A 24350-nucleotide genomic window follows, 5' to 3' on the forward strand; every position below is an offset into this window, starting at 1 on the left:
AGGCCTCCTTACTGTCCCTAGAATTTCCAAGCAAACAGCTGGAGGCAGGGCTTTCTCCTATAGAGCTCCATTTTTATGGAATCGTCTGCCTATCCATGTGAGAGACGCAGACTCGGTCTCGACCTTTAAGTCTTTATTGAAGACTCCTATGATTGAGTGTAGTCTGGCCCAGGAATGTGAAGGTGAATAGAAAGGCACTAGAGCAACGCGGTTCCCCTCTCTCCACTGGGATTCTCTGCCTCAAACCCTATTACAGGGGCTGGGTCACTGGCTTACTGGTGCTCTTCCATGCCATCCCTAAGAGGGGTGCGTCACTTGAGTGGGTTGAGTCACAGTGTCTCCCGACCCCTCCTGTCTCAGCCTCTAGTATTTATGCTGCAATAGTTTATGTGTCGGAGGGCTAGGGTCAGTCTGTTATATCTGGAGTATTTCTCCTGTCTTATCCAGTGTCCTGTGTGAATTTAAGTATGCTCTCTCTAATTCTCTCTCTCTTTTTCTCTCTTCTTTCTTTCTTTCTTTCTTTCTTTCTTTCTTTCTTTCTTTCTTTCTTTCTTTCTCTCTCTCTCTCTCTCTCTCTCTCTCTCTCGGAGGACCTGATCCCTAGGACCATGTCTCAGGACTGCCTGGCCTGATGACTCCTTGCTGTCCCCAGTCCACCTGGTCGTGCTGCTGCTCCAGTTTCAACTGTTCTGCCTGCGGCTATGGAACCCTGACCTGTTCACCGGACATGGTACCTGTCCCAGACATGCTGTTTTCAACTCTCTAGAGCAGGAGCGGTAGAGATACTCTGAATGATCGGCTATGAAAAGTCCACTGACATTTACTGACCTGTTGCACCCTCTACAACCACTGTGATTATTATTATTTGACCCTGCTGGTCATCTATGAGCATTTGAACATCTTGGCCATGTTCTGTTATGATCTCCACCCGGCACAGCCAGAAGAGGACTGGCCACCCCTCATAGCCTGGTTCCTATCTAGGTTTCTTCCTAGGTTCTGGCCTTTCTAGGGAGTTTTTCCTAGCCACTGTGCTTCGACACCTGCATTGCTTGCTGCTTGAGGTTTTAGGCTGGGTTTCTGTACAGCACTTTGTGACATCAGCTGATGTAAGAAGGGCTTTATAAATACATTTGATAGACTTACGTTTTTGATTTTATTATAATATATTTTTTCCAACCACAGAAGCCCGCTCTAAATGTTCAAAATATAATTTAGACACAGACCATCAATAGTTTATAAAAAATGTTTTTATCACAAGCACAAAATAAATGTAATTCATTCAAATTAATTAAATTAAGGAAACACCAACATAAAGTGTCAGGAAGGCTGCAGTTTGGGCAGCATGTGCGCCAAATATAGGCTACATCTTGTTGCGTGGTGGCCCTAAACATATAATCCATAGAAGGTTTTGTAACCCCGGGGCCTATGATTTCTTAATCCGGTCCTGGAAATGCATTCAACACGTTTCTTGTCACAAGCTTGATGTAGTTATAGTGTGCAATGAATATGGGACCAAATTCTAAACTTTTGACTGCTTGAATACACTTTAAGTGAATTTGTCCAAATACGTATGACATCTTCAAATGGGGGGACTACTGTGGGTACATAAAGTGCTTTCATTTCTCAAATGTGCAACGTTCACCTCACTCACCTCACTCACGCCATGCAAATGAAATCACCTCTCACTCTTCAACAAAAAGGAATTTGCATCGCCACCACAGACAATTCAAAACCCCTTTCCTGCAGTATGCTTTACACGATAAAAAGGCAACAACCTTTATACAATTCAAAAGGTCACAACAATCTTTGCAAGGTTCAAAAGCTACAACAAAAATGGTTAAACAGATCAATTCAAAAGCTCTCCCTTTTCTGAATTTCTCTCTCTCTCTCTCTCTCTCTCTCTCTCTTTCTCTCTCTCTGTCTCTCTCTCTCTCTCTCTCTCTCTCTCTCTCCCTGTCTCTCTCTCTCTCTCTCTCTCTCTCTCTCTCTCTCTCTCTGTCTCTCTCTGTCCCTCTCTCTCTCTCTCTCTCTCTCTCTCTCTCTCTCTCTCTCTCTCTCACTCTCTCTCTCACTCTATCCCCGTCTGCATTCTAAAGCCTCAGCCCACACGGTCTCTCTCTCTCAGCTACAACGCCTTTTAAAATAGCACACTCCATCCACAGCACAGCACATTGCCTGCCTTAACGTTACATAAGTGACACCTGTTAGCCTTTTACTTGTACTTCCCTCCTACAATTCCATTTCTCCATTATCAACACACCCTCTCCCTCACTCTATTCTTCCCTCTGTCATCTAACCACAATAACAATTTCCTTTAGTGCTCTCTCGTTGCCATGGCTCACACTGCTTATTGTCCCTCATTCTAGTATGGTCTGATCCCACTGGGCACAGACATCTATTACACGTTGGTTCAACGTTATTTCATTGAAACGATGTGGAAACAATGTCGATTCAACAAGTGTAGCACCTGGCAGATATTCTACTGCATGATTCACCCACTCGGCTACACCCACTCATGCAGTGTCCTAGCTGGCTACATATCACACTGTAGAAACAAGCACACAGCATGCACCCCCACATACTCACTCATACTCACTCACATACTCACTCAAAAAATTGAGTGAGAAAATAAACATGTTAAATATGAAAAATGTTCATTTCTTTATTCTCTAATGATAATAGTAAATACTACAGTATTTAATTTGCATATACCCTACCCATTCCCTGGCTCCAAATCGCAATTTTTGCCACACAAAATTGAGAATCCTAAATTCCAAGTATAGACCATATATTGTGTTCCCTACAGTTTATTGAAAGAGAAGAAGCTCTGAACTATCTGTTCAGACCTACCCACAAGTTTATAGAAAACCACATCAGTTCTGAACTATCTGTTCAGGCCTACCTACCTAGAGGTTATGGAAAATGTGCTCTTTTGGTATTTCTCCAATAGGTTTCCAGAAGGAGAAAGCCTCCACTTCTATGTCAATTATAATAAAATAAAAACACTATAGTAAATGCTACAGTAGTGTCCACTAAAACACTACAGTAAATACTACAGTATAGTACAGTCCACAAAAACAGTGATTACTGCAGTATACAACAATCCACAAAAAAACACTACATTAATTACTATGGTGTGTACTACAGTTTTCTTTTACCACTGTCACACCCTGACCTTAGAGATCCTTTTTATGTCTCTATTTGGTTTGGTCAGGGTGTGATTTGGGGTGGGTATTCTATGTTCTATTATTTGTATTTCTATATTTTGGCCAGGGAGGGTTCTCAATCAGGGACAGCTGTCTATCATTGTCTCTGATTGAGAACCATACTTAGGTAGTCCTTTTCCCACCTGTCTTTGTGGGAGATTGACTTTGTTTATGGCACATAGCCTTTAGCTTCACTGTTTGTTTTTGTTGTGTTTATTGATTTGTTCGGCGTCTTTTCTAAATAAAATAATATGTACACTCACCACGCTACACCTTGGTCCAGTTCTTTCAACGGCCGTGACAGAACTTCCCACCACAAACGGACCAAGCAGCGTGGTAAGGAGGAGCAGCGTGTTCAGGAGGACTGGACATGGGAGGACATCCTAAATGGCAAAGGATCCTGGACATGGGAGGAGATCCTGGTGGATCGCCTGCCGTGGGAGCAGCTGATAGCAGAGAGGAAGGTGGAGGCAGCGAGAAAGAGGGCCCAGGTTTACACAGGGTTACGGCCGGCACCAAAGACTGGGAGGCCACTCCCCCAAAAGTTTTTGGGGGGCACACAGGGAGTGTGGCAGAGTCCGGATTCAGACCTGAGTCAACTCCCCGTGCTTACCGTGGCGAGCATGTGACTGGTCAGGCACCGTGCTATGGGGTGATGCGCACAGTGTCTCAAGTGAGCCTTCACAGGCCGGTGTGCTCTGTGCCAGCATCCCACATTTGCCGGGTGGAAGTGGGCATCCAGACAGAACGGGTTATGCCAGCTCTGTGCTCGAGACCGCCATTGCGCCTCCACGGCCCAGTGTATCCGGTGCCTCTGCCAAGAACTAAGCCTCCTGTATGTCTCCCCAGCCTGTTGAGTCCTGTGCCTGCTCCCAGAGCAAGGCCTCCTTGTGTGTCTCTCCACTCTAGTGATGATCCATGGCAAAAAGCCTCCAGTGATGATCCATGGGACGAGGCATCCAGTGATGATCCATGGCACGAAGCCTCCAGTGATGATCCATGGCACGAAGCCTCCAGCGACGTCTTCCAGTCCGGGGCCCCCAGAGACGGCCTCCAGTCCGGGGCCCGCTACGAGGGTTCCCAGTCCGGGGTCGGAGACGAGGGTCCCCACACCAGAGGTGCCACCAAAGTGGGGTGAGCCAGTGGTGGAGTGGGGTCAGCGTTCCCGCACCTGAGCCGCCACCGCGGATAGATGCCCACCCAGATCCTCCCCTATAGGTTCAGGTTTTGCGGCTGGAGTCCGCACCTTTGGGGGGGGGGTACCATCACACCCTGACCTTAGAGACATAAAAATGATCTATTTGGTTTGGTCAGGGTGTGATTTGGGGTGGGTATTCTATGTTCTATTATTTGTATTTCTATGTTTTGGCCGGGTAGGGTTCTCAATCAGGGACAGCTGTCTATCGTTGTCTCTGATTGAGAACCATACTTAGGTAGCCCTTTTCCCACCTGTCTTTTTGGGAGGTTGACTTTGTTTATGGCACATAGCCTTTAGCTTCACTGTTTGTTTTGTTGTGTTTATTGATTTGTTCGGCATCTTTTCTAAATAGAAGAATATGTACACTCACCACGCTGCACCTTGGTCCAGTTCTTTCAACAGCCGTGATAACCACAGTAGTTATACTATAGTTACCTGTAAATACTACAGTATATAACAGTAAATACTGCAGTATTAACTGTACTCTAGTCCGCAAAAAGACTACAGTGAATACTGTAGTATTTTCAGTGCATTTGGAAAGTATTCAGATACCTTCACTTTTTCCACATTTTGTTCTGTTACGGCCTTTCTTTTAAAACTGATTAAATAGTCCCCCTCTCATCAATCTACACACAATACTCCATAATGACAACACAAAAATAGGTTTTTAGAAATTCTTGCTTTTTACAAATAAAAAATTGAAAAAAAAAAACATTTACATAAGTATTCAGATCCTTTACTCAGTACTTTCTTGAAGCATCATTGGCAGCGATTACAGCCTCGAGCCCAACATTTGAAATGATTTATACTTTTGATACTTAAGTATAATTTAGCAATTACATTTACTTTTGATTTGTAAGTATAATTAAAACCAAATACTTTTATACTTTTACTCAAGTAGGATAATAATGGGGGACTTTCACTTTGACTAGAGTCATTGTGTATTAATTAAGGTTTCTTTACTTTTACTCAAGTATGACAATTGGGTACTTTTTCCACCACTGCTTGGGTATGACACTAAAGGCTTGGCACACCTGGATTTGGGGAGTTTCTCCCATTCTTCTCTGCAGATCCTCTCAAGCTCTGTCAGGTTGGTAGGGGAGTGTCGCTGCACAGATATTTTCAGGTCTATCCAGAGGTGTTCGATTGGGTTCAAGTCTGGGCTCTGGCTGTGCCACTCAAGGACATTCAGAGACTTGTCCCGAAGCCACTCCTGCTTTGTCTTGGCTGTGTGCTTAGGGTTGTTGTCCTGTTGGAAGGTGAACCTTCACCCCAGTCTGAGGTCCTGTGCACTCTGGAGCAGGTTTTCATCAAGGATCTCTCTGTACTTTGCTCCGTTCATCTTTCCTTCGATCTTGACTAGTCTCTCAGTCCCTGCCGCTGAAAAACGTCCCCACAGCATGATGCTGCCACCACTATGCATCACCGCAGGGATCGTGCCGGGTTTCATCCAGACGTGAAGCTTGGCATTCAGGCCAAAGAGTTCAATCTTGGTTTCATCAGACCAGAGAATCTTGCTTCTCATGGTCTGAGAGTCCTTTAGGTGCCTTTTGGCAAACTCCAAGCGGGCTGTCATGTGCCTTTTAATGAGGTATGGCTTCCGTCTGGCCACTCCACCGTGGCCAGACGGAAGCCATTGTGCTGCAGAGATGGTTGTCCTTCTGGAAGGTTCTCCCATCTTCACCGAGGAACTCTGGAGCTCTGTCAGAGTGACCATCAGGTTCTTGGTCACCTCCCTGACCAAGGCCCTTCTCCCCTGATAGGTCAGTTTGGCCGGGCGGCCAGCTCTAGAAAGAGTCTTGGTGGTTCCAAACTTCTTCCATTTAAGAAGGATGGAGGTCACTGTGTTCTTGGGGACCTTCAATGCTGCAGACATTTTTTAGTACCCTTCCCCAGATCTGTGCCTTGACACAATACAGTCTTGGAGCTTTACAGACAATTCCTTTGACCTCATGGCTTGGTTTTTGCTCTGACATCCACTGTCAACCGTGGGACCTTATATAGACAGGTCTGTGCCTTTCCAAATCAACGCCAATCAATTGAATGCACGACAGGTGGACTCCAATCAAGTTGCAGAGACATCTCAAGGATGATCAATGGAAACAGGATTCACCTGAGCTCAATTTTGAGTCTCATAGCAAAGAGTCTTAATACTTATGTAAATTAGGTATTTGTTTTTTATTTTTAATACATTTTGAAACATTTCTAAATACCTGCTTTTGCTTTTTCATTATGTGGTATTATGTGTAGATTGATGTAGATTGATAATTTAATCAATTTTAGAATAAGGATGTAATGTAACAAAATGTGGGAAAAGTCAAGGGGTCTGAATACATTCCGAATACACTGTATACCATAGTATACCATAGTATTTTTTCATGTGGGTTGTCATGCCAATGTACTTGGCAAGAGCACAAACAGATCTGGGACCAGGCTAATATAGAGTGCCTTCAGAAAGTATTCACACCCCTTGACTTATTCCACATGTTGTTGTGTTACAGCCTGAATAAAAGCAAAAACATGTTTTTAGAAATGTTTGCGATCTTTTTTAAATGAAATACAGAAATATCTTTGTAGTGACTGGGTGTATTGATACACCATCGAAAGTGCAATGAATAACTTTACCATGCTCAAACGGATATTCAATGTCTGCTTTAAAAACAATCTTCCACTAGGTGCCCTTCTTTGCAAGGCATTGGGAAACCTAACAGGTGATTGTGGCTGAATCTGTGTTTGAAATGTACTGCTCGACTGAGGGACCGTACAGATAATCAATCGTATGTGTGGGTTACAGAGATGAGGTAGTTATAAAAAAAATCATGTTAAACACATGGCATGAGTCCATGGAACTTATGTGACTTGTTAAGCAAATTTTACTCCTGAACTTATTTACACTTGCCATAAAAAAGGGTTTGAATACTTATTGACTCAAGACATTTCAGCTTTTCACTTTTATTTAATTTGAAGAAAAAAAAGATAATTTCACTTTGACATTATGGGGTATTGTGTATAGTGACAAAAAAATCTAAATTAAATTCATTTTAAATTCAGGCACAACAAAATGTGGAAACAGTAAAGGGGTGTGAATACATTCTGAAGGCTCTGTAGACTAGGTATTCTCAATAATAATCTTTAGCAGAATCAATCAATTATGCAATAACCACGTCTGGTGTGTTTGAAGCACGCCAAAGCCACAATATTCATGATTATGAGAGATCCTCATTGCATGAACATGTGAGGTGTATTTTTTTTATGTGGTGCCCTGTCAAACCTTCACTGGAGAAGTCTCCTCCCTCAAGATGCTCAAACAAAAGGTTGATGTCATCTCTGTCATTCAATGCGCCAGAGCTCAATGTCAACTGTTCCACTTATTTGGGTTGGGGTAACAATGATTCCTTCTTCAAACAAAAATACACAAAAAAAAGAACAGTGTCACATATGAGTGAGTGACAGTAATGGTATTGAGATGTTAGTCACCCAGACAAACACTGTGGCTGTGATGAAAGGCCATTCGTATACTATTAGCCTGGGTACTAGTCTGTTCAATGAAAAGGTGCAAAGCTCGCTCAACATTAAAAATGCATTGTTTTATTCAAGCAAGGTTTAAAGATGAGTGTTTTCCAGCCTTCAATTCTTTCCATACTAGTCTGTTCGTGCAATCATGCCACTCCTTGCCACTCCTTGTAATGATTGGAATGACAAGGAGTGGCAAGATGGCACAAACAAACCCAATGAACTCCTACTCAGACACAAACACAACAGTTTGTCTGTCAGTCTCCTCAGATAATGTGGGTATTGATCCTCATGTGAATTATAGCTGACATACAAATTAACTATTAATTACGACAGCCCCCACCCCATTATCACATCCACTGCCACCTCACTGGCCTGGTTCACAATGATCTAATTAATTTGGCCTGAAATAGACAGACAGAGCCCTACATTTCTGCAATAGAGGGGTGTTGCCCTTGGATGTATTCACTTGCAGTGGTAAAATAAAAATGTAGAAAAATAAATGTGGGGCTTACTTTTCCCAACAGACAAAATGCAGGTGACACAGAATCCCCATTAGAGCCACCAAGTCAAGGTATTTATTTGCACATTTATGCATTTCAACAACAAGTTGTACATAAAAGCTTTACAATAGCTCCCTTTATGTGTATGCATCACTTAGTATTTATTATACACCATCAAGAACCAGGCAAGGTAGGCTACTGTAGATCAATAGTTAACTGCAAGAAATCTTCATAGCTTTACAATGCAACATTTATTTCAGAGCACTTTATTATATATTTGACAAAAAAAAAATATTTAACCTTTATTTAACTAGGCAAGGCAGTTAAGAACAAATTCTTATTTACAATGACGGCCTACTCCGGCCAAGCCCTATCCCGGGCGACGCTGGGAAATGTACCAATGATAAAATACACCACATTCACTCATGATTTTCATTTATACAAGACCCAATCAACACTTTTTATAAATTAAATATACTGAAAAACAGTAACACCTGATCTTTCCATGACAAAGACTGACCAGGTGAATCCAGGATAAAGCTATGATCCCTTATGGGTGTCACTTGTTAAATGAAGCAATGAGACAATTGAGACATGGATTGTGTATGTGTGCCATTCAGAGACTGAATGGGCAAGACAAATAATCAAGAACTGCATCGCTGCTGGGTTTTTCACACTCAACAGTTTCCCATGTGTATCAAGAATACTGTAAATGAAAATCCAACAGTATCTCAATATCAATCAACTTGACAAATGATATGTAACTTATTTGATGCAACAGAAAATACATTAAATAAAGCAACTGTAGAAGGAGAATTCTTCAATTTTGCTTATATGGTAATAGAAATCTATGAAGAATGAAGCTCTTATTAAGGTAGTATTTACTATGACTATCTTTACTTAAATGAAGCATGAATACCAAAACGTATGACTGAATCAATTGGTTATGGTGTTTAAAACCTTAAAAACGAATTTATAATTGAATTAAAAGAATGTCACGGGCTGCCTTAATCACTGTGAGATCAACAACTATGAACCAGACTCAAACTTTGTTTGTGTCCCAAATGGCACCCTATTCCCAATGGGTCCTGGTCAAAAGCAATGAATTATATAGGGAATAGGGTGCCATGTGAGACGCAGTCAGTGTGTCTCTCCTCTCACACCTCTGTGTGGGTTGAGGAGTATGAAGAGGATGAAGAGGAAGATGAAGAGGATGACGTGTCTTTTTTACTCGTCTGACGAGTGGAACCTTCAGCAGCCCTGAACTGCCAGGTAACCTTCCTCGGTTGATCGGTTACAGGGACTGTCATTTCCTCTGTCACTGGCTCTGTCACTGGTTTCACTTCCTCACAGAATAGATCAGACAACACTTCCTGCTCTAATTCCTCCCACAGATCCCATGTCGGTTGTTTGATTGGTTTAGACTTAGAGCCGGACTCGGACTCATCAGAATCCCAGTCACTGTCTCCAACCATGGAGCCGAGCACAAAGTCCACTCCGGACCCGCTGTCATCGGAGGAGTCGGACCCCTTGGAACAACGAATAAAGGAAGAGTGGCCTTCTGTGGCAAGCAGATGACACTCAGGACCCGCCAGATACACAAAGCTATCTGTTGAGAGGAAGTCACTCTCCTCAACGTTGGGGCAGAGGGGTCTGGAAAGGGAGGTTGGGGGTGTAGACTCAGTGGGGAGAGAGGGGGGCTCCTCCTGTGCCAGTGAGACATCAGGGAGCACAGACACAGCCAGGTATACAAAACTATCTGTAGTGGCAAATGGATCCAGGTCACTGCTGTCCAGGCCTGACTTCTTCCGTGGTATCTCATGTCTGGAGGGGGACAAGGGGAGTGGGGAGTCAGTGCCAGATATGATCTTAACACTCTTGTTCCTCGGTTTCAATTCTGCCTGGTTTAAAGGGGTGAAACCATCATGTAGATCTGAGTTATCAGGCCCTTCATTGTTGGTGGATTGCATGTCACCCATTTCAGTGTCTTTCATCAAAGGTGCTTCTTCCTCAATTCCATATCCCTCACAGTGAGAGGAGCTCTTTAAGAGTGATGGGTAGCACCACTGAAGCTCGGTGCTCTCCTCCCTCCCCCAGTCTTTAAATGCAACCTCGTCTTTATCCTCGTCCAGAGATGTGTTGCTCCCCAAGTCTGACTCAGTCAAGGGTCTGTCACTACCATCTGAGGCGTTGTCTTCCTGGCTTGTCTGACTGGGGTTCGACATGAAGACTCCACTTGAGTCTGACTCCAAGGTCAGGTTGAAATCAGGCGAACCATCTTCCTTGACATTTTTTGTCCCTGTTGAGCACCCCATGGCAAGGAGTTCCAGGCTGGGTTGGGTACTGATCTGCTCAGGTTCAGAGACACTTCCAGAAACAACAGACTGCTCTGCTGTGAGCTGTGAAGCTTTCTTTCTCAGAGAATCTGTCAGACATTGTTCTGCTACAAGCTCACTTTCTACATCCTTGGCCCTTCTCTCCAGCTCCAGGAGAGAGAGTTCAGAAGCAGCACTAGAGGGTGGGTGAGATCCTCCAAACCCAGAAGGGGGTTTGAGCAGAGGCCAGTGCCTCAGTGAGCCAGTGTAAGACTCTGCATCCCCCCAGCCTTCATCCCACAGTGTGTTCACCATACCGAGCACTGTGTCCCACTCCTCCACCTCAGCACCGCCACCTCTTGCTCCACTCTCCTGCTCCTTGCTTTCTGGATCTCCCTCCTTTATACTTGACTCAGTGCCATCGCTGCTTTTACATTCTGGCTCCTCCCCTCCTTCCCCTTCCTTCTCTGGTTGTTGGAGAGTTTTTTTTGCAGAGAAGACCCTCCAATTTTCCAAGTGTTGCTCCTTCAAGGAGTAACCCACCCTACCCATCAACCCTACCAATTTACCCTGGTGCTCAGAGAAAGGGGTGAGGTGGGGAAGATTTTTTTTCTCCATGGCACTAAGCACCACCAGGGAGGGCAGAGGGGGAAGGATAGGAAAGTTATGGATTGCACCACCTTGTCTAACAGTTCTCTTCCTTACAATCAGCCTGCGAGGCCAGGTAGATTCCATAGGCTGGGGGCTCACAGCACGAGCAGGGGCAGGTCCTGGGGAAATCTGATCGAGCAAGAGGGGGGTAGTGTCACGGGGTGGCTCTGGGGAGAAGGGAGAATCATTGTCAATGGCTGAGTCCAGTGCCTTCGTTCTCGGCGCAAAACCAAAAACCCCAACATTCTCCTCTTGAGACATGGAGCCCACTGAGTGGGATACCGCCCTTTTTTTCTCAATCTCTCCCCCTTTCACATTCTTTCTTTCTGTTTCTCTGTCTCTTCCTCCTATCCTTCTGAGATCCTCTTGAACACATTGGAGGGCCGTGACAGAGAGCTGGGCGAGAGGGGGTTTGGGAGGGGGGTGACGAGGCTGAGAGGGGGGTGATTCTTCAAAGACTAAGCTCTGATACTGAAACGGAAGGGGCTTGGCTGGGGAGCAGAACACAGGGGTGTGACAGCCAGAGGAAAGGGGTGACCCAGAGAAGGGTGAGATTAGAGGGGAGGTCATGTTGTGTTGTGAGTAGAAAGGATTTAAGAAATTCTTCTCCATTACATCTCCAGATGAGAGTTCTAGATGCTCAAGATGTTTAGGGGGTGTTAGGACTTTCCAGGAGCGCTGGCCGTTGTCCCCTCTCTTGCCGCTGTCATGCTGGTGTTGATGTCTCTTGCCACTGGAGGAGGAATTTCCCCCAGGGGCTGAAATCAAGGAGACACTGGGGGACACTGACCTCCCCCCAAACCCCCCTGCGGAACGGCTGCTCTGGCCAGCTTCAACCAGCTTCAGCTGGTCAAATATCACCCTTTCGTCTAGCCTCCTACCCATGGAAGGTATGGGAGTTGTAGATCGTGCCTCAAACGTGATCATGTCCCCGCAGGCACCTGCCCCTACCCCTTGGTTGCCGTTGCTGGAGAAGTTGTTGTCCTGGCCTCCCCTAGAGGTTATGGTGCTCTGAGCAGAGCCATGGTCAATCTGTTCATTGATACACATGGTGTCGTAGATGGAGCGCTGGGGGATGTAACCGTCCTCATTGTAGCCATCCCCGTCCACACTCTTCTCCAGGCAGCAGGGACACTGCCTGAAGCAACACGGTCGACTAAGAGGCTTCCCCATGGTGTTCTATCCACCACCAGCAAAAATTACTGTCAGTAAATGTTCCAAAAATAGTAGTCTAAAAAGTGATGGTAATTGAAATATACTAGATATAAAAGAAGTGCAGTGAGACAACTTAAAAATGAGTATGATGCATGTCAGGTCATTCCTTTTCATCATGCAATAGTCAATTACAAATAATATTCAGATTGAGTGCCATCTGTAAGGTCTATTAAAATTGCCTCTCTCTCCGCTCAATAATACCAGTACAGGAGCTTGGAGAAATTATTTTTGTCATAGAGGCACATTCAAGAACAATTTTGCTCGCTTGCTCTGACAGAACTGCAGCCAACAACACAAAAACAGATTCACAAAGGTGTTGAATAGAGTTGCAGCTTCAAAAAAATAACTCACGACTGCAACATGATGCTGGATAACTCACTGTTCTCTCTGTGTTGGTTCATTCAGAACCTCCAAAGTATTTCCCTTTGTCTCTCTCCGCATCACCTTCTCCTCATGCTAGTCTCTGCTGTCATCAATTTCAACTGTCCCCATCAATAAATGAGTCAAAAACTTGTCATTGCCATGGCAGCTGATTAATCCATCTCGTTGCTTGCGCTCCAGAATACATCATTTCTGAAATGAAGAAACTAAAGGTTTAAGAAACCATGTAAATCATCCATCTGCTCAGAGGCACTGTTTATTTGACAAATGGTCTCTTATTTGAACACCAACGCAAGCCACCCCCCTCTTCTCTCTCACCCGCTCTCCATCTCTCGCCCTCACACAGATTCCCCTCCCCCATGTTTCTAAGGCTGCTTCAGAGGTTTCTATTAAAGACAAACTTTTTCTCTTTTTTCTTTCTCTCCGTCCTCTTTTCACTCCATTTAGGTATGACCTCTGTGGGCTTTGATGTCCTCCCCAGACATGAATCAGCAGGGGAAATCAGACGGCTCTAAAGACGTGGTGAAAAGAAAGACAGTCACAGCTTCATCATCTCCGGCTCACACAGGTGATGCATGTGACATTGGCAGAATGATATCCTTGAAATGACATCATTCGAAACGAATCAGAAATGGGTATAGCAAACAAAACATGTTCTGTTATATAACCACTTTCAATGTGTTTGGCTTGGCTGAGAGATACATGAGGATAAAGCCTGCAGTTTCTTTTACCTGCCTCCTCTCTCTCCCACACAAACGCTTCTTTGCTCAGCACACTCAATCCCCCAGTACCACTTCTCTCAGTACAGTGCCCTCTCCCCTCCCACTCATGCCCTTTCGCACATGCAAGGAGAACGTGGCTTCTCTCTTCTATTTGTCCAACAACACATCATGTGCTGTACAATAACAATACTCTGCACTGCTAAAGCACGATACATCACCCCACCTTGGAATCATCAATTAGTAAATCATGCAGTCAAGCAGATGAGAACGACTCTTCAACGCCACTCAGATTTTCATACAGGCAATTTACCATAACATTATTCACAAATCTAACTGATGATCACTTTCACAGTGAAGGAACATTTCCATTTGGTTTATGAGTTGTATTCTCAGTCAAGTTCTTTTAATCACTTCAGACAACAGACAGCAGAGCAGACAGAAATGTCCTTTGCAAAATGTTGCTTATTCAAGTCCACAACAGAGGGATTCATACAAAAAACTAAAACAACAAAACTATGTACAACATTATGTGATCACCTCGGTTTAGTTAGTAGTTTGGATGGTCAAGACTATGGAATTAGTTGTGTGGGCCCTCAGAATAAGGCAGATTGGTAGAAAGTAACAACATTTTCAGCTATATTAACAAACTAGAAAAACAAACAGAAACAAATGTAACATGAATAGTTTTAATGTTTTGTGAGCCATAATTCCATTCATCATCTAAAACTAGAATCTAAGAACAAAGATGTAATGGAAAACTAAATGAAGTGTCAGACAGTATCTTATTGTCTTTACATGATTGTGCATGTTTGCGGCATGTCCATGACCGTGTCCGAAATGGCACCCTAACCCCTATATAGTGCACTACTTTTGACCAGAGCCCTATGGGCCCTGTTGAAACGTACTGCACTGCACTATATGGGGAATAGTGTGCCATTCCATGAGTAGGTTATTCCCACTACAAATGGTCATCGTCATCATCTGTGGAGGCTTCAGTATAGTGATTATGCAGCGGAAGCTCATCCAGGTGGACCTCCCGTACTGCCAGGATGCGTGTGAGCATGCTTTCCAGCGCAGGGCCTTCTAGTTGCTGGGCAGAATACCACAGCAGGCTATTTGAGTGACAGGAGAGCTCTGGCTGCAAGTAGAACAGGTGTGGTCTATTCTTCACCGACTCTGAGCTGCAGGTAGAGACAAAGGAAGAGGATTATAGAATTATCAAAAGGCAGCAACTCCAGAAATATTCTCAATTTTTGTTTTTCAGACTGCAAAACATTGAGGCATTAAAACATTGTCAATATCACAAACAAGTCATATAGCTCCAGTAAAATTAGAGTGGAATATAACAGAAATAAAGATGTACTATGTAATCTCACCATTTGGAGAGGTAGAACTCGTAGAGTCTGACAGGGCAGCGTAGTGGGTTCTCAGTATTCTCAGGCATCTCCATGTCACCTTCCTCTTCATCCAGCCTTCTCTTGGCAGGCAAAGCTAGCAGATCTGGATATGCACACAAAAGAGAAAACAACTCACAACCCACAACGCATTATGGAACTCGTGGAGGATGTTATTGCTTGTGATATGGCAATGCCTTTCTTAATTGCGCTTAATGGGATAAAGAAAGTAGAATAAAATAAAATAGAATGTGATAGCCTTGAACACCATTGAGGTTGGAACTCAACTCACCGGGGGTGTCTGACACATCCTGACCAGGCCTAAACCTCAGGAAGGAGCTCTTGCCGTTCTTGGTGACCCTGGTACAGCGGGTGAAGTTGGTGAAGGACAGACGTCTGTGTTGGCCCATGGTCTTGAACTGGAATAGCTTGGTGCCAAAGAAGAGCAAGGTGTTGAGCAGCACGATGGGGGAGTAGGCTCCCAGCTGTTTACAGTCCCACAGGTACTCCTCCTCCACACGGGAATGCAGGTAGCCTAAAGAGAAACAGTGGAGGGACAGAGGGATGTGTCATCATTGTGTATGCGTTTCAAATGGTCCATGACATTAAAGGGATAGGACAGGCGTAGAAGAGAAGAAGAAGGCTAGAAACATTCTTACCGCTGGGCAGCAGGGTAGGACTCCAGTAATGTAGCATCATAGTAATCTCCATGCTGAACTTATGATAGAGCATATCAGTGAAGATATTCTCTAGCCTTCCATTCTCAAATAGATACTGTTGAGACAAATGAGAGATGGTGAGGGAGAGAGGCATTAGGTACTGTATATTATAGTTGGCAGAGGGGCAAATACAATAGATGTCCCTGGGGCAGTAGTTACTATAGCAAAAGTGCAGATAATACTGATGTTACTAGTAGGGGTGTGAACATTTAAAACTTGGATCCTTAATGTTAAGAAAAATTCATAACCGAAAACCGTTTTGTTATGTAGACGCAGAAAGTAAACTGCATAGTGGGTCAAATTCCTCAACAACTAAAAGCTTTGAAGCGCGAGGCTCAACTTCTCCGCTGTTTTGGTGCCCTAGCTACCAAGCTGCGAACAACCTGTGCAACGTGTTGCATCTCGCTCATCTCAATATCCTAGCCTATTCATTGATGAGGTCCTGCTTTACTGAAGTTGAGACATTGCAACGCAAGAAATTGCGATATACAGCTTTTGATTGCCGATGTATTTTTATTTACTTATTTAACTAGGCAAGTCAGTTAAGACCTACTCCGGCCAAATCCGGACGATGGTGGGCCAATTGTGCGCCGCCCTATGGGACTCCCAATCACAGCCGGATGTGATACAGCCAGGATTCGAACCAGGTACTTTAGTGACGCCTCCTGCACTGAGATGCAGTGCCTTAGACCGCTGCGTGCACGGCCTCTATATAGGCCTAGTGCACGGTTCTGCCTGCCTGCCTAGAGGCCGAACTGCCTATACTGTGCTCCTGCCCCCCCTCCGTCCGTTGATAGATCGCTATGGAAGATGCAAGTGTTTGTGTTGTCGGAAGTATGGCAACTAATCAGTCTCCTCCGTTCCAAAAATAATGAAATCTTGACACTCAGAAATTGGAGTCGAGAAATCAATTATTTTGGAGTCGACTCTCCTTCACTACGCCATCTTCATTAATTAGTTTGAAAAATGGGAGAGAAAGGCAAGCGACAGCAGCAAATACCTGTATGGCAATACTTTGAGAAGTTAAATGAGAAGGAAATGCAAATGTTTGCGAAGTGGAATTGAGTCCCAGTAAGGGCTGTGCAGGTAAGAGGTTTGCGTGGGACTGATTTCTTCATCCCACCCCCGCAGCTTTTCATACTGCACCTGCTGGTTCTGTCCCGACTACAACGCTCTACATCAAGAACTGGTCTGACTTAACAGCTATTTTAGGAGTATGTGACACAGCTCACCTACCAGCCATGGTTCCAGACAATTTTGCGCCCTGTAGGCAATATCAAAATGCACAAAAATAACCTAAGAAATAGATTCTATTAAGCTACCGTATTACTGGGCTAAATCAGCCAATAAGCTAGCTTAAAGAGAGCCAAGTTAGAGACTTGCACTTTCTATTTAGAATTTTTTTTTCTGCCTACCTATTAGGAGTGGGATGATTTTGGTTGGGAGGTCAATATTTATTTCTAGGCAATGAAGTAAACTATAGCCTAATTATATTTAGCAAGTACATTTCCTTGGAAAGATAACTGGCAATGATTGGCCGCCCATGAATACTATTTCAGAGAAACCACACAGTGCATTCCGAAAATATTCAGACCCTTCCCCTTTTCCACATTTTGTTACTTTACAGACTTTTCTAAAATGGATTAAATAGAAACATTTCCTCATCAATCTACACACAATACCCCATAATGACAAAGCATAAAACAGGTCTTTCAAAATGTTTGCAGATTCATAGAAAAACAAAAATACCTTATTTACATAAGTATTCAGAACCTTTGATATGAGTCAAAATTGAGCTCAGGTGCAACCTATTTCCATTGATCATCCTTGAGATGTTTCTACAACTTGATTGGAGTCCACCTGTGGTAGATTCAACTGATTGGACATGATTTGGAAAGGCACACACCTGTCTATATAAGGTCCTACAGTTGACAGTGCATGTCAGAGCAAAAACAAAGCCATGAGGTCAAAGGAATTGTCCGTAAAGCTCCAAGACAGGATTATGCCGAGGCACAGAACTGGGGAAAGGTACCTAAACATTTCTGCAGCATTGAAGGTCCACAAGAACACCGTTGCCTCCATCATTCTTAAATGGAAGACGTTTGGAACCATCATGAATCTACCTAGAGCTTGACGCCCGGCCAAACTGACCTATCAGGGGAGAAGGGCCTTGGTCAGGGAGGTGACCAAGAACCTGATGGTCACTCTGACAGAGCTCCAGAGTTTGTCTGTGGAGATGGGAGAAGCTTCCTCAACCATCTCTGCAGCACTCCACCAAATCGTGTCTTTATGGTAGAGTGGCCAGACGGAAACGACTCCTCAGTAAAAAGGCACAACAGCCCGCTTGGAGTTTGCCAAAGGGCACCTAAAGGACTCTCAAACCATGAGAAACAAGATTCTCTGGTCTGATGAAACCAATAACTGCCAAGCATCATGTCTGGAGGAAACCTGGCACCATCCCTACGGTGAAGCATGATGGTGGCAGCATCATGCTGTGGGGATGTTTTTCAGCGGCAGGGGGACTAGTTAGGATTGAGGGAAAGATGAACGGAGCAAAGTACAGAGAGATCCTTGATGAAAACCTGCTCCAGAGCGCTCAGGACCTCAGACTGGGGCGAAGGTTCACCTTCCAACAGGAAATTGACCCTAAGCACACAGCCAAGGGAGTGGGAGTGGCTTTGCGACAAGACATGTTCTTGAGGGGCCCAGCCAGAGCCCCGACTTGAACCCGATCTAACATCTCCGGAGAGACATGAAAAAAGCTGTGCAGCAACGCTTCCGATCCAACCTGACTGAGTTGGAGAGGATTTGCAAAGAAGAATGGGAGAAACTCCCCAAATCCAGGTGTGCCAAGCTTGTAGCGTCATACCCAAGAAGACTTGAGACTGTAATTGTGCCAAATTTGCTTCAAAAAAGTACTGAGTAAAGGGTCTGACATTTTTTCTAAAAACAGTTTTTTTGCAATATGGGGTATTGTGTGTAGATTGATGACGAAAAAAATAAACTATTTAATCAATTTTAGAATAAGGTTGTAACGTAACAAAATGTGGGAAAAGTCAAGGGGTCTGAATACTTTCCGAATGCACTGTACAATAGGCACACTTGATCTGACACGCCCAAGTAGAAGAGGAGAGGTAGGCTACTGAAGATGAAGCAGCAAATTCTGAGTGTTTGGATAATGCGACTAAGATGTGCTTTCAATACAATAGGTAGGCTAGTATATACGACCGTTTCCAAATAATCGGCGGGACAAAAAAATATTTTATCCTAAAGTCGTCTGTCTGACCGACCGCGCCACAATGATCTGTCGGGACCCACAGAGTACAGGTGCAATGCTTAACCATCTGAAAAGGACTCACAGTGAAACAAAAAAAACATTGCTGGCAGCAATGCAGCTACATTGTGAATTCACGTGGAATTATATACATTGTTCTTATTGTTTTCAAGCAAAATCAAAGAGAACAAAAATTGCTGTTTAAACATTAAGAAAAATAGTCAATTTGTCACATTAGCTGCCATCATGTCACTATAACCAGTATGGCCACTGACAGACAGAAAAGGTGGTATCAAATCAAATCAAATTTTATTTGTCACATACACATGGTTAGCAGATGTTAATGCGAGTGTAGCGTTATTCCGTAGCAGATAACGGAATAAGGTATAATGATTAACTGGAAGTATCTTGGATAAAGTATTGAATAAAAATAAAATACTAGGGAGTAACGTGGAGGCTCAATACCTGCTGTATGCCCAGACAAAGGTAGAAGATGCTGTCAGCAGGGTAGGCCTGGCCGTTGGGGCGACGGACCTCACTGATGAAATGACAGAGGCCGTAACTAAGCTCAGAGGAGTTACACTGCAACACGTTCTCCTTCACAACCATAGATTTAGCTGCTGTAAGAGTGACACATGGACACAAAAAAACAGATCAGGGAACCATGGATTTAGCTGCCATAGGGAGAAAGATGGACAAATGTACATGATAAGCAAAGCTCTAAAAATGGTCTGTGCAGTTAGGTTGGACTCACAGGCATCTTTGGAAAATTCAAAGTCAATCTGTTTGTTCCTCTGCAGGACCCAATTCTTCCAGGCTTTCACCCCGTACTTGTGATGGAGTTTTGATCTGACAGGAGGGAGTGAAACAGTGTGCTCCACCATGTCAATAGTCCCACTTCGCTTACAACTCTGCAATACAGAAAGCGCCCACAGAAAGGGAAAGGGAAAAACAGTTGGACCAAAAACATAGTAGGAGTAGAAACCACTTACTTTTACTGTATAACATCTTTGGTTGAATTATCTAATAATACAACCATATTGCAGTCAAAAGTAATAATGGCGCTGATGTGACAGGGGCCATACTACCTAACTAACTAGTTCTGTTACCATTATATTACTATACTGTATGACTACTTTATTACAAGTGTTATATTACTATATTACTGCTGGAATTGGTGTTGAAGGGCCAGTAGGAGGCACTCTTCCCTCTGGTCTAAAAAAATATCCCAATGCCCCAGGGCAGTGATTGGGGACACTGCCCTGTGTAGGGTGCCGTCTTTCGGATGGGACGTTAAATGGGTGTCCTGACTCTCTGAGGTCATTAAAGATCCTATGGCACTTATCGAAAGAGTAGGGGTGTTAACCCCGGTGTCCTGGCTAAATTATGCTAGGTAAAGCTCCGCCTTATCTCAGTTCACTGGTCACGATGGCAACACCCACCCGTAGCACGCGCTCCAGCAGGTGTATCTCACTGATCATCCCTAAAGCCAACACCTCATTTGGCCGCCTTTCCTTCCAGTTCTCTGCTGCCTGTGACTAGAACGAATTGCAAAAATCGCTGAAGTTGGAGACTTTTATCTCCCTCACCAACTTCAAACATCTGCTATCTGAGCAGCTAACCGATCGCTGCAGCTGTACATAGTCCATCGGTAAATAGCCCACCCAATTTACCTACCTCAACCCATACTGTTTTTATTTATGTACTTTTCTGCTCTTTTGCACACCAGTATCTCTACCTGCACATGACCATCTGATCATTTCACTCCAGTGTTAATCTGCTAAATTGTAATTATTCGCCTACCTCCTCATGCCTTTTGCATGTATATAGACTTTTTTTCTACTGTGTTATTGACTTGTTAATTGTTTACTCCATGTGTAACTCTATGTTGTTGTCTGTTCACACTGCTATGCTTTATCTTGGCCAGGTCGCAGTTGTAAATGAGAACTTGTTCTCAACTAGCCTAATCTGGCCCTCAGACCATCACGGTCACATAATAATCCCCAGTTTACAACTGGCTGATTCATCCCCCTCCTCTCCCCTGTAACTATTCCCCAGGTCGTTGCTGCAAATGAGAATGTGTTCTCAGTCAACTTACCTGGTAAAATAACAGATAAATAAAACTATCACCTAGCCCATGTGACCAGTAGACTATGTTGCACTCAAATGACACCCTATTCCCTTTATAGAACACTACTGTTAGTCAAAAACTAGTGCACTATAAAAAGGAAATCGGGTTCCATTTGGGACGTACCCTATATCATTGACATACCCGTTTATTGGGAGGGAAGCCATCTCTGGGTCTCTTACGTCTTCTAATCTTTACAGTCAGTCTCTGCCCCTTCACTGCAGCAGGATCAAACAAATCTGAAACAGCATGAAAATACACATTTAAGTGATAATGCCAGAGAAGCCGATGTTTAGAGGATATATTGGTACGGGTGTTGTTAGGCCCGAAACGAAGTCGAGGGCCAGCAAACCGTGCAAATATATCCTCCAAACACTGGCTTCGAGTGCATTATCACTTTCATGGGGCGGCAGGGTAGCCTAGTGGTTAGAGCGTTGGACTAGTAACTGGAAGGTTGCAAGTTCAAACCCCCGAGCTGACAAGGTACAAATCTGTCGTTCTGCCCCTGAACAGGCAGTTAACCCACTGTTCCTAGGCCGTCATTGAAAATAAGAATTTGTTCTTAACTGACTTGCCTAGTTAAATAAAGGTAAAATAAATAAAAAAATGCAGGTTACCAACATGCTCAAATAATAACTGACATATTTTAATTTAAAACGTTATATTTAGATTAATTTAGTCACACTAGTTCATCCTTCCCCGAGCTATAGCCCCGACACACATCTAGGGTTGCTACCCAACCTGGCTGGTTGTTCGTTCTATCGGTCCGGTTATCCCTTGCTTGCTAGCTAGCCAACTACGGCTAACTTACAGTCACGTCGAACAGTGCAGCCAGAATAACAGTAAAGTAAGCGCATTTGTATTTGTTTGGAAACTTCCATAACAATGAGCTAATGATGCGTGATTTCTCTTGGCATAGAAAATGTGCTCTCTCATCAGGACACTGTTGCTCTGAGGAGCTAGCCAACAACACAGCTAACACAATCACTTAAATCTGAAGCTGGAAAGACAGCAAACTAGCTGCATTTACTTTCATTTGACCTGTTTTCTACTGACATTTCTTTGTATATATCCATAAAAATGATGCCAGCTGATTCATGATCTCGACTGGCTGACAAAAGCTGCCTGTCTGTCTCGTCCTAACCACTACACGTTCATTACAATGGGACAGTTGGAGAACGAATTTCAATATTGAAACAATGTTGCCATGGTCAGAGACAGCAAGGTTTATACAAATCCCCTCTATTGAAAACCAAATGCTAGTCTAAAAGAAAATATCTAGATGCTTTTTACAGTTGAGATCAAGCTTTAGCCGTGGTAACTTGTGCAATAGACCAGCTGGAAAGCGGTTTTAACCAATCAGCATCCAGAATTAGACCTACCCGTTGTATAATTATGCAATAAGGACTGGGGTACATATACATATATAAACTGCTTACCAATGTAATTAGAACATTAAAAGAGAAATGTTCTGTCAAACCCTTGGTATACGGTCTGATATACCACGGCTGTCAGCCAATCAGTATTCAGGGCTCAAACCACCCAGTTTATAAGGACACTTATACAGATGACACAGATGTGATATGTGGGAATTTAATAAATAATAAATAATAATGTAATGTCTGGGAACATAAATGCATGTTGACTTTCTCAGAGCCTTTCTCACCAGGGGGGTAGTCAGCCTCCAGGTCCAAAAGTTGAGGGGAGGAGGGAGCTGTGCTGGGGTGCTCTGAAGGCTTCTCTGCCCCTCTCTGGGGGTTGGATGTGGAGGTGGACTCGTCCTCTCCACCCCAGCTGTGGGGGGTGGACACGGCCTCCGACTCCAGGTCCCCACTGTAGGCGCTGCCTTGATCTGTGGATAAACACCACACAGACAGACAGACAACATGCTATGTAAGCAATCAGTAAGAGCCTCCACCAGAGAGATTTTCATTTAAAAAGTTGCTTTTCAAACACAATGCCTATCTATTAATACAGGTTCATCTCATTATGGAGGTAACATGTATTTTGCAAGAGAGACCTGTTCAAGCTGGTGTGCCAAGCAACAATAAAGATACAGTAGCGTTCTCATACACGATACATAGCTCAGAGTAAAAACTATTCTCTTCACCTCCATGGGAGACAGGTTTGTCTTTCTCCTCCTCCTCGGCCATGGTCTGAGATGGAACATTGTTTTTTCTGTCCTTGAGCTCTGAACGGCTTAACGAGGGAGGTATTACCATGGGCACTGGCACCTGGACAGGGGGCACAAAGAACAGAACAATATGGTTTAACCAGCCAAGTTAACAGACCATTAAAAGAATGCACCATGAAACATGGTGGGGTTCTCAGAAGTATATCAATCCAAGACATGAGGGTGTTTGTGGGGGCCTGTGAGTGTTAAGGACATCAGGGATGGGTACTTCCCGGTAATTCCCGTTGGAAAATAAAGTATCTACTCTGAGGCATATAAAGAGAAAGTGGATGTGGGCATGAGGAGAGGACACAGAGCAGACGTACAGGCACAGGGATACCCATGGGCACAGGAGTGTACTGGCTGTACAAGCTCATAGGCACTGGGATGAAGACTGGCACAGGAACAGGCATCACAATCACCCGCACTTTCTCCCCGTTCTCTGTGTACGTGAACCCAGTCTCTGCGAACCCTAAAACAACAATAACATCAACAACGAGAGAGAGGATGATGAACAGATGTCAATACTAAACCTTTAAACCCACTATGTACATGTAGTGCAAGGTATGATTTACAAATTCAGCGGCAGGGCGAGGCCAAAGAAATGTAATGAACACATTATTAGAACTTCATGGACGGGGCTGGTTTGTTGTGAAAAATAAAAGTATATATATACACACAGGACTGGTGTGGTCGCATATATATATATATATATGTTTTTAAAAAGTTGCAAATGATTAGAATTGCATGGTGTTTTTTGTACCCGTTAATGTCATGGATTTCTCTGTGGTCTGCGTCTGAATCTGGCAGCTGGTCTGCTGGTCCAGCATGAGGGGTTTACAGATGATGGCCTTGTTCTTCATGATCCTCCGGCGGGCTGAGATCCTCATGGCTTCCGTCTGGGTGCTTGCATCGCCCAGGCTCTTGCCATGAGAGTTAGACGTCGGAAGAGCTCCTG

At 44.0% G+C, this 24350-nt stretch overlaps 1 protein-coding gene across 3 annotated transcripts in view; it reads right to left on the reverse strand.

The window, feature by feature from the left end:
* Positions 1 to 13992: 13992 nt before the first annotated feature.
* The window catches only part of LOC139384132 (zinc finger MYM-type protein 4), a 28059-nt gene continuing 17701 nt past the window's right edge, over positions 13993 to 24350 (reverse strand). The window contains exons 17-27 of one of the 3 annotated variants that reach the window (XM_071128806.1): positions 24156 to 24347; positions 23719 to 23864; positions 23330 to 23453; positions 22886 to 23071; positions 21364 to 21458; positions 19846 to 20002; positions 19557 to 19711; positions 15758 to 15872; positions 15391 to 15633; positions 15081 to 15204; positions 13993 to 14885 (exon numbers count right to left, since the gene is read on the reverse strand). In XM_071128806.1, coding sequence (XP_070984907.1) covers positions 14663 to 14885; positions 15081 to 15204; positions 15391 to 15633; positions 15758 to 15872; positions 19557 to 19711; positions 19846 to 20002; positions 21364 to 21458; positions 22886 to 23071; positions 23330 to 23453; positions 23719 to 23864; positions 24156 to 24347 — 1760 coding nt within the window. In that variant the 3' untranslated portion in view covers positions 13993 to 14662. The remainder of the gene's footprint in view (positions 14886 to 15080; positions 15205 to 15390; positions 15634 to 15757; positions 15873 to 19556; positions 19712 to 19845; positions 20003 to 21363; positions 21459 to 22885; positions 23072 to 23329; positions 23454 to 23718; positions 23865 to 24155; positions 24348 to 24350) is intronic. The other 2 variants (XM_071128808.1, XM_071128807.1) reach the window with 2 other exon arrangements.

This window comes from Oncorhynchus clarkii, chromosome 25 (assembly GCF_045791955.1).
Source record: "Oncorhynchus clarkii lewisi isolate Uvic-CL-2024 chromosome 25, UVic_Ocla_1.0, whole genome shotgun sequence".
Classification (NCBI taxonomy): domain Eukaryota; kingdom Metazoa; phylum Chordata; class Actinopteri; order Salmoniformes; family Salmonidae; genus Oncorhynchus; species Oncorhynchus clarkii.